The sequence below is a fragment of the Patagioenas fasciata genome, chromosome 18, assembly GCF_037038585.1.
Source record: "Patagioenas fasciata isolate bPatFas1 chromosome 18, bPatFas1.hap1, whole genome shotgun sequence".
Lineage (NCBI taxonomy): Eukaryota > Metazoa > Chordata > Aves > Columbiformes > Columbidae > Patagioenas > Patagioenas fasciata.
The window spans coordinates 3,461,618-3,472,084 of NC_092537.1; the positions used below are offsets into that span (position 1 = coordinate 3,461,618).

At 47.5% G+C, this 10,467-nt stretch overlaps 1 protein-coding gene across 2 annotated transcripts; it reads left to right on the forward strand.

The window, feature by feature from the left end:
• Positions 1-904: 904 nt before the first annotated feature.
• DDX5 (DEAD-box helicase 5) lies at positions 905-8,468 on the forward strand. Of its 2 annotated transcripts, none has more exons than XM_065852092.2 (13): positions 905-1,033; positions 2,510-2,675; positions 2,800-2,896; positions 2,984-3,117; positions 3,240-3,305; positions 3,755-3,896; positions 3,975-4,135; positions 4,312-4,484; positions 4,678-4,788; positions 5,018-5,079; positions 5,158-5,217; positions 6,471-6,695; positions 7,264-8,468. In XM_065852092.2, exons 1-13 carry the CDS (start codon positions 1,026-1,028, stop codon positions 7,644-7,646), a joined length of 1,788 nt encoding a protein of 595 aa, XP_065708164.1. In that variant the 5' UTR covers positions 905-1,025; the 3' UTR covers positions 7,647-8,468. The 2 variants fall into 2 exon arrangements, with proteins under 2 accessions (XP_065708164.1, XP_065708163.1); XM_065852091.2 differs by having other exon boundaries at positions 909-1,057.
• Positions 8,469-10,467: the final 1,999 nt, after the last annotated feature.

Below are 10,467 nucleotides of genomic sequence, written 5' to 3' on the forward strand. Positions count from 1 at the left end.
CACTTCTCGTGACCTTTGAATTGCTTGTTGTGGAATTTGAAACGATAAAAATAGTAACTGTTTCGAATCACATGTATTTAATACTTAAAGAAGTGCCCAGGCAATGGGTAGCAGCCTAAAGGGGCTGCTCGAAGTAGCATTTAATAATCTGCTGTGATGATTATTTGTGTCCAACCTGTTCATATCACGACGATCTGCACACCTAACTCCTTTAGTGTCTCAGAAATCCCAGACAGGCATGTGGCTCAATCTACCACTCCTCCAACTATCACTTATGAGGTAAAACGTAGCAGTTCCACTTAGGCCTGCGTTTTATTTGTCGGAGCAGTCGCAGGAGGCCTTTCACAAACAGTTCAAACTGCGAGGCTTTGATCTCGCGGAATGTCACTGCCAAAGTGAAGCTCAGGATTCTCTCAGCCCAGGCCCACCCTGAGCGCGCTGCCTCCCGGGAGCAGAGCGGGCAAACCAGGAGGCTGAAAGACATCAGGCTGCGCTTTATCAGCTGCGAGCGGGGAAATCCCCGTCTCTGTCAGGCGGATTCGCGGCGGTGAAGCCTCAGCCCGGGGCCGGGCCGGCGCCGCTGGGCCGCGGCCTTCCGGGGCTCTGCGCGTGCGCGGCCCCTCACGCCCTTCCGTGCGTGGGCGGGCGGGGAGGGGGAGGGGAGCGCTGGTCGCGCTGGGCGGGGCGCTGCGGGCAGTGACGTGTTGAAGCCACGCCCAAAAGAGGCGGGGAACTTCCGCCCGGCCGTGCAGAAGCCGGTCAGTCGGCCGAGCCGCGGCCACGCCCACGCGGGAGGGGGGCGGGGCCTGCGGGCGGCTCTGGCCGCTTACATAACAGAGGGGGCGGGGCCTGCGCCTGCGTCAGCAGTCGGTTCCCAGCGGCCCCCGCGGCCCCTTATATAACCGGCATCCGGGCGGCGCGGCGCTCTACACCTAGCAGCCCCCACCAACGGCGCCGGATCCCGTCCAACCTCTCACCACCCGCTTTAAGTGACCGGGATCGTCTCGCCCACCGCCACCATCGCCATGCCCGGGTATTCCAGCGACAGGGACAGAGGGTGAGTCCGGGGGCCCGGCTGGCGCTAGCCGCCGCCAGCGTCCGGACTCTTAAACCGACCGTGGGCTTGTGGTGGTTGTTTTTTTAGCCCTTTAAAATGGCGGCGAGTCTCGGAGGTTGGGCCCTGGCGCCCTTCTCCTTAGCTCTTGCTGTCTCGAGGCCTCCGGAGCTTCGCGGCGGGAGATCGGGGGAGGGGAACTGGCCTTAGGAGCGCAAAACGAGGGGGCGGCGGATGATCCGGGCGGGGCCGGGCCCGTCCTCAGCGCAGCCCCCTTGTGCGAGAGCGCTTTTGGGGGTGCGCCTCGTGAATTTTTTTTTTTTTTTTTGGGTCGTGGGGGAAGGTTCTCGACCTCCCCCCCACCTCCCCAGGGCCGTACCCCCGAGTGCGGATGCCCCCCGCAGGGCTGGATTCTTCCCGCCCGTCAGCGGGGGTGGGCTGGGGAGCGGCGGCTTTGTGGGTCAGTAGGTTGGCCGGGCGCTCCGGCGGTGCCGAAGTCCCGGGGAGCTCTCGGCAGGGCGGTTCCCGCTTCCTTCCCTTCCCCCTCGCAAGGGACGGCGGCTCCGGCCGCCGCTGGCAGAAGCCGGCCGGCTCCGCTTTGTGTTGTGTAAGCGGATGTTAATGGCCGGCCCCGCCATGCGGCGACTGAGGGGAAATCAAAATGCCGGCTGCTGCCTTTGTTCCTCCTCCTCCTCCCCCCGCCCAGCTCAGACTCTAAAATGGCAGCGGCTGGAAAATGTGGCGTAGACAGAAATGAGAGACAAAGGAAACAGCGCTGGCAGGAAGCAGCGGCCGCTCGGGCAGGTCCCCTCTGGGAGCGCTGTGTTGTGCTCGGACGATCGTTCCCAGCCCGGCCGAACCCGGGAGCGATCGGGGTCCGTTTAGATCCTCAGATCAGGGCTCGGCGCGGCTGAGCTGCGCCCCGGGGCTGCCAGGACGGGCTTTGGAGATAAACCTCTGCTGAGCGGAGGGGCCTGGCCTAAAATGCCAACGTAAACCGCATGGTGGCTGAGGGAAGTCTGGGTTTTGCGTACCAGAAAATGGTTTACAGGGAAGTCGTGCCAAGGTTTTATAACTGCCCCCGCCTGCTTTGTGCGGGCTGACAAACAAAGCAGGCGTCGATTGGGTGGGAAACCATTTTGATTATGGGGTAATACAAAGGTTTTCATGTCCGTACTTTGCCTATGTTGGGACTTCTTAATAGACATTTCCATTTTATTTTATAGAAGCTGCAAAGATATGTGTTAAACTTAACACCTGAATATAAGTTGTAGATAGACGCGTTGTGGGATCTACAACTTAAAATGTGGTTTTTTTGAAGTTTCAGTATCCTGTAGGCGGAGTTTATAAATCTGGATTGTAGTGTTACGGAATGAACCATAAAGATAGTAGTTAGGTTGTATAAGAGGAGGACCAAAACCTTTGTATTGGATTCTGTGTTATGATCCTCTTTAGGTTTGGAGCCCCCCGTTTTGGAGGAAGCAGAGGTGGACCTCTCTCTGGGAAGAAATTTGGAAACCCTGGGGAAAAACTTACAAAAAAGAAATGGAATTTAGATGAGCTGCCCAAATTTGAGAAGAACTTCTATCAAGAACATCCTGATGTAGCTAGACGTACTGTGGTATGTACCCTATCTGACTCATGCAAAAAAGTAAACAAAAAGTGCAAACATGCTGAGGGTCATGGGGCCCAACAGGCACAGATGGGGTAACTTAAAAGATAATAACGGGATTTTTGCCTTGCAGCAAGAAGTTGAACAGTACAGAGCAAGCAAAGAAGTTACAGTTAGAGGCCATAACTGTCCAAAACCAATTATAAACTTCTATGAAGCTAACTTTCCTGGTAAGTGAAAAATACCATAGTAGTCATTCTTCCAGGTTTGATTAAGACCAAGTCTCTAAGCTAATAAGTTTCAATTTTCTCTTCAAGCAAATGTTATGGAAGTAATTCAGAGGCAGAACTTCACTGAACCAACTGCTATTCAGGCACAAGGTTGGCCTGTTGCATTGAGTGGATTGGATATGGTTGGAGTGGCACAGACTGGATCAGGGAAAACGCTGTCTGTAAGTTTTGATTGTAGCCTGGAATAATGTTGCATTTTAGCAGTGGAAGCACGGCCTGGCATAGTGCAGGCTGAGCATTTCTGGGAAGAGATTGTAATGAGACTTTTCTTTCTTCCAAACAGTACTTGTTGCCTGCTATTGTGCATATAAATCATCAGCCATTCCTGGAGCGAGGAGATGGACCTATTGTGAGTATCCCGAAGTGAAAGGGGATCTTAATTTCTAGAGAATGCAACATTTTTTGCAGTCCAGTTGTCCATGCCCATAAGAGTGCATGGCTGTATTCTGTTTCTCTGTATAACTACAGTGATTCCATGTTTTGGTAGTTTCCCAAGAACATTCCATAAAATCTGATTGGATTGTCCTTAAAATTGTACAGAACAGGGCTAGATGTCCCATTTTGGAAACTGCTGTCCTCTGGAAGTTAGTGACTTTCAGATGTCTTACTGCACAGCATAGGTCAGTGTCTGGTAACTGAGATGCCAGGTAATTTAGTTTGATGGTTTGGGCCACTTGAATCAACTTCAGTCATTCTGCCACTGCAGGAATACATGATAAACTTTTTTCATTTAAAACTAGTGTCAGACTAGAACCTCCAAATAGCTATTGAGCTAAAAGATGGGCATCTTATTTCCAGTGTCTTGTGCTGGCACCAACTCGTGAACTGGCTCAACAAGTGCAGCAGGTAGCTGCGGAATATAGCAGAGCATGCCGTTTGAAGTCTACCTGTATTTATGGAGGTGCTCCAAAGGGACCACAAATTCGTGACTTAGAAAGAGGTATGGATAAGCCTTGATGCTTCTCTGCATGAGATGATGTCAAAACCACTTCAGCTGACTTTACGGCTTGTTTTCTAGGTGTGGAAATTTGCATTGCAACACCTGGAAGACTTATAGACTTCTTAGAAGCTGGAAAGACCAATCTCAGGCGGTGTACTTACCTTGTCCTTGACGAAGCTGACAGGATGCTTGACATGGGATTTGAACCTCAGATCAGAAAAATTGTGGATCAGATAAGAGTGAGTATAAATGGCTTGTACATTTATTGCTATCACAGAAACAAATGCCACTGTGCACATTAAAGCAAAGGCAGCACAGTTAAATATTCAGGCTTGTCTGGGTAGGTTGTTTTTCTTGGTTGGGCATTTGACATAACTGCCTGTTGATCTTGTACTGACCTCACTGTTTCCTGCAGCCCGACAGGCAGACTCTGATGTGGAGTGCCACATGGCCAAAGGAAGTGAGGCAACTGGCTGAAGACTTTCTGAAAGAATATGTGCACATCAACATTGGTGCACTGGAACTCAGTGCAAACCACAACATTCTTCAGATTGTGGATGTGTGTCATGATGTGGAGAAAGACGACAAGTAAGTACTATGTAGGAGAAAAGCATCCAATATGGGTTTTTGATAGTTTTAGTATTTGAAGGGTGAAATGAATTTGCCTATGGCTTTTTTGGCAGTAGTGTGAGACCACTAAAAAAGTCAAACACAGGTTGGGAAAACCAAACTTGAACAGTACAAATCAATCCCAGCTCTAACAATCATTTCTTCATGATAGGCTTATCCGTTTGATGGAAGAAATAATGAGCGAGAAGGAAAATAAAACAATTGTTTTTGTGGAAACCAAAAGACGGTGTGATGATCTTACCAGGAAAATGAGGAGAGATGGGTGAGTCTAATAGCTTGAACTTCACTGAGCCACCCCAATGGTCTGACGGCACTCCTGATTTTTCATGAGTGACCTCTGAACTATGGTGTCCAAACTGTCAAATACAGTGACACCAGGTGTCAGCTACAGCTAACTCTAGGAGCTGTCTGGAATATGCCAGTAGCTATATTTTTGACTAATCAAGTGGCTCAAGGAGTGGGCTGAGGTCAATCAAATTGTGTGTTTTCAGGTGGCCAGCAATGGGCATTCATGGTGATAAAAGTCAGCAGGAAAGGGACTGGGTTCTAAATGGTGAGTATTTCAGCAATTTCTCCAAGCATGTCATCTGTGTTACTTAACGAAGAAACTGATGAGTTGCTTGTGTTCCAGAATTCAAACATGGAAAAGCACCGATCCTGATTGCTACAGATGTTGCATCCAGAGGTCTAGGTTAGTACAACTCGTAATGCCAGTTGCCCAAAGCTTTTTAAAGAAAGTCTATTGCTTTCTTTAACCTCTGCATTTTTCTAAGTTTTCTTCACATAAAGGTGCAGTCTTTGTGGCAAGGCCTAGGCATGACAATCGGAGGACTCGAGGGGGATGGAGGACTAGTGGAAGTGATCGGCTGGCTGCTTCCAGTCAAATAGAGAGGTGAAAGCTGAGAGCATTGTGTGCCAGTAATCTTCAAAAGGCAAAGATCATCTTTTAAACTACTACCCCATAAACTGTTCTCTCATGAAATAAGCAGTTTCATTCACAGTTCACGTTGCCCCTGGTATTTCTCTTCTCTCCATGCTTTGCATGATTTGCCATGGTGCAGTACTGTTAGTTTTGTGCATACTGTCTGCTGTGATCTGTGGGTCTTTGAATTTCAGTGAGTTTGCTGAAATGTCGAAGAAAATAATTACAAACTTCAATGAAATTTTTTTCCAACCATGAAATGGAGAGAGCAGCTTTAAAATGTACTAAGCCTTGTACAAATTGGTGAGTACTGGCACATGAAATCTGAGAAAAAAAAAAAAGTCCACCTCTCACTGTAGCAAGTGGGGCAGGAAAGCAATGGCTTTTCAAATGCCTTTGAAAGTCGAAGTTCCTCCACCTATATGTAGTCGTCATGTCGAGACCTGCCAGAGAGAGAGACACATTCTCAAGTGAACCCTGGCTTCTTGGAAGCGCTTGCCTAGACGAGACACAGTGCATAAAAACAACTTGGTGACTTTGGGGGGACAGGTATGTTTTTCTTGCAGCTGCGGTTCAAAGGTCTTGGCAAGACGAGCAGTGTGGCCCCTTTTTTTTGAGCTTCTAATGAGTGTGTATGTGAAGGACCTTGTATGTTTTTACTCTAAGGTCCTCAAATGAGCACATGAAGAGGCTGCTGTGAGCTTTAGTGGCCCTACTGCAAGAAGCATTCAGATGTCACTTGATGATTTGTAAAGGGGACTCTTGAGTTGGGAATGACAAGCAAATGCATACTCCTTTATGGTAAGGTTTTGGATCACAGGGTGGGTGATGAGACGGGAACAGACGGAGTGTGCATAACTTTCACTTCCACAATACTCATGCAGAAATGGATAATTCTAACACACTTCTTTGCAGCCATTATTTCCTTTAAAGTACTATTGTCTAATGTTTATCTTCGATTTGGCTGTTGTGGTGTGCAAAACTTTGTACCTTGCTTTTTGCCACACTGCAACACTTTACAGATGTGGAAGATGTGAAATTTGTCATCAATTATGACTACCCTAACTCCTCAGAGGACTATATCCACCGAATTGGACGAACTGCCCGCAGTACCAAAACAGGCACAGCATACACATTCTTTACTCCTAACAATATTAAGCAAGTAAATGACCTCATCTCTGTGCTTCGTGAGGCTAATCAAGCCATCAACCCCAAATTGCTTCAGTTGATTGAAGACAGAGGTTCAGGTAAGAACAGTTCTTGACCACAGTGCCTAGCTTTCCTCTCGGAACAAAATGGAAACTCAAATTCCACCTCCAACCTCTCTCCAAAATGGATGTGGAAGGTGATTTAGCTCCCAGTTATGGTGACCTGGAAAGGTATTTATTAACACCAATGACAAAAAACCAACACCCCCTGTCCCTGAATGCTCCACACTCACGCTGTGGTGCACCTGTGGCTGGTGTTGGCCAAAGATGAACTTTGGAGTACTTGCTCTGAAAGAAACCACTTCAGGGCTTAGTTTTGGGACGTTCTCTCGTATGGATGAGACGTAAGTGTCCTGTTGGCAAGACGGAAGTGACTTTTGGCCTTGATGCCACCACTCAAGTTAGCGGGGAGAGTATATGATTCTCCTCGGAGGTCAGACAGCTTTCTCTGTCAGAATAGCCTTCATCTAGATAGTAAAAATCCAACTGGAGACTCCAGTTGAATGAAGACAGCCCAGCAAGGCAAACCTGTGCTATGTGAGCTGAAGTAATGTGGTATGTAAAATGCAGCCTGTATGGTATAACTATGTCTTGTCTTTTTTGATAGGTCGTTCCCGAGGTGATCGACGTGACAGATACTCTGCGGGCAAAAGGGGTGGATTTAGTAGTTTTAGAGAGAGGGAGAACTTTGAGAGAACCTATGGTGCGCTAGGCAAGAGAGACTTTGGAGCAAAAACTCAAAACGGGGCCTACAGTGCCCAAAGTTTCAGTAACGGAACTCCTTTTGGCAATGGCTTTGCAGCTGCAGGCATGCAGGCCAGCTTCAGGGCCGGCAACCCCGCAGGAGCTTACCAGAATGGCTATGACCAGCAGTACGGCAGTAACATCGCAAACATGCACAATGGCATGAACCAGCAGCAGTACGCGTATCCCGCCACTGGTGCTGCTCCTATGATAGGTTACCCAATGCCAACAAGTTACTCTCAATAACTTAGTGTATTTAAATGTCTCAGTTTTTCATAATTGCTCTTTATATTGTGTGTTATCAAAACAGGATAGTTATTTAAGAAATGGGAAATGCAGAAATGACTGCAGTGCAGCAGTAATTATGGTGCACTTTTTCGCTATTTAAGTTGAATATTTCTCTACATTCCTGAAACAATTTTTAGTTTTTTGTACTAGAAAATGCAGACAGTGTTTTCAAAGTAAATGTACAGTGATTTGAAATACAGTAACAGAAGGCAATGCATGGCCTTCCAATAAAGATATTTGAAGACCGAATTTTCTTTCAGATGGCAATTTTCTCAACATGTGCATAACTTTACATTAATGGAATGTCAAATGTTTTTATATTAAATCCTAGAAAGGTTTCTCAACTGTGTCTGATTAAACATTTAAGCTTATACAAAAAAAAAAAACAGCCTTGCCTTGATTGGGCTAGATTGCTTAGCATGGCAGGCTCTGCTTCCGTGGGGAAGAAAACTGAAGCTGGCTCCTAAGTAACTGTTGGAACAGGACTCTCTGCCTTGTCTCGCTAGTGTAGGGCCAGTTTTTGGAAAAGATCCACTGGAGTAACGGTATAGCCGAAAACCTGGCGAACCACACTCCGCAGTGGTGTTGCTAGTGAGCCGCTCCGAGCGTAGGAAGCTTTTGCAGCACCATAACTGTCGCCTTCACAAGAGTGTATGTGCAGACCAGGCTTGAGCGTGATGTAGCTGCAGCTGTCAGGCCTTGTGAGTTAGCATGCGGGCTTCGTGTGGGCTTCAGAGAAATGGGAAGATCTTAGTATTAAAACTTCAAATTATACTTAAACTGGTATTGAGCAGTGATTTCTTTATGGAAGTGGGAGGAGGGAAGTGGGCTCTGTTGACTTATGAACATAATGCATTTTTTCCCCCCCAAGGCTTTTAGTAGATGCGACTAAGGCACTGCCCTTGCTGAGCAAAGCAACAGTGTTTCCTTGACTAGGAGCAGAGCTGGAATAATACTTGATCCTGGGGTTAAAGTACTTAACGCTTTGAAGTACAGGGTATTCAATTTCCAGTTAGTACTTTCAGATCCTTCCTCTTACTTGTTTATCAGTAACAATTAGTTTCAAGTTTAACAATGCTTAACTACAGCTTGATGAAATAAAGGCTGAATCAGCAAAAATCAAGGCAAGGTTCTGTCTAGGCTATCTTGAACTCAAGTCACACTATTTCTTGTATACTTTATATTTTTTTTCGCTAGTCTGTGCTTAACTGTCGGTGATTTTTTTTCTCTCTGAGGCTCGTCTTGTGCTGCTCTTAACCACAGCCTAATCTGCCTCTTAATTATGTATTTCTGTCTTTTCTATGGAGTTTTATCAGTTGACAGCAACTGTGAATGACCACAAAGTACTGACAACTCCAGATGAAGTCCTGAAATAACTACACTCGAGTCTAAAGCTGGTGGTGGCAAGGGAAGGTCTTTTTAATTGTATTTGCAGAATTCCCCTTGCTAGTGCCATTTGTGTTGAAGACAAGGAGGCCGAGGGTTATTTATGTTTTAAATCCCGTGTGTTAATTGCTAGCTTTCTAGGTCAGTTACCCAAAACAAAATGCATGAAAAGTTTTTGTTGGAAAACTTAGAAATGTACACAAAAAATTCACAACTTGTAAATTAAGAGTGACAGATTGGGGTAATTTTTAACTGGTGCAAAGAACAAACAGCTTCTTTCTGCCTGTAGATGGGAGATGGCACAAACCACATTTGTTGAAGTGAAACCCAGAAAAGGTGTTTGCAACTCACAGTGGTTGAAAATGTGCTTTGGAAGCTTAATCAGGAAATGATGGGAAGAGCTGCACCTGGTGCCTTCTCAGTACAGGTTGTTCAAGGTTGTAGATTCTTGGTGGACTTGAAGTGTAATTAGGTGGAAGCTGGCACCTGGCTGGAGTAATTTTAAACTTGGCCTCCAAGATTCTGTCTCCTGCAGGTGTGCTCTGGGTAGTTTTTATTCAACTCTGAGGAACAGGACCTTATCTTGAAATTCTTCTGCCCTACGGTGCTTCCAAATGCCCATCACTTAAGGGAAATGTTCCTGAGGTGGAATAGTCTTGCTCAGGGGAAGGGAAGTACCCTTCTTAATATTTGCACAGAAAAACATATTAAAAAAGAGCTCTACTACACAGCTTTCACAATAAACTCTGGTAGAATAGAGCTCATGGCCAATCTGCCATAGAAATGGAAGTTCTAAGTTGTTTTTGCGCCCAGGACTAGCAGCTCCTCCCGCTGACCCAGTGCCCCACTAACGCGTTGTGTTTCCAGCCCGCGGGCTGGCGATAAAGCTCGAAGGCCGAGGTTATTCCCCTCACTGGGACGTTACGGGAATCTTCCGTGACAGCCAGTTCGCAGAACCGTTCCTCCTCTCTGAAGCTCCACCTTCTGGCCCTGGTACAAGATGGTGATTAAGCACGGATGGAAATTTCCACTGCTCCTCTGCTGGGCTGTACGGGGAGCTGAGCTCTGCCTTCTGCGGGGAGAGACTTGATGTTGCCCCAGGCCTGCAAAGCAACGCACAGCTGCTCTGTATAGCGAGCTCCGTGGGGGGTTTTCCCCCATAAATCTTCCTCTGCAGCTGTGATGTGCTCCCGTGACAGCGAAGGGCAGGGTCTACACACACACACGCCGCTTGTAGCCCACAGAACGGTGCGAGGCTGCCGGGGCGGAGAGGGGAAGTCGGACGCTGCCTCAGCCGGGTCCCGGCCGCGAAGGACACGACACACGACAGAGCGTCCCAGGAGAACACGCGGCGGCACAAACGCCGTCCCCGGGAGGTCGCCGACTGCCACCG

What these genes read in the sequence shown, in the direction of transcription:
- DDX5 (XM_065852091.2), top strand. Translation starts at nt 1,026, where the DNA reads ATGCCCGGGTATTCCAGCGACAGGGACAGAGG. An exon ending in CTATGAAGCTAACTTTCCTG is followed by an intron (nt 2,897 to 2,983) that starts GTAAGTGAAAAA and finishes TTTCTCTTCAAG; the next exon opens with CAAATGTTATGGAAGTAATT. An exon ending in AAATTGTGGATCAGATAAGA is followed by an intron (nt 4,136 to 4,311) that starts GTGAGTATAAAT and finishes TGTTTCCTGCAG; the next exon opens with CCCGACAGGCAGACTCTGAT.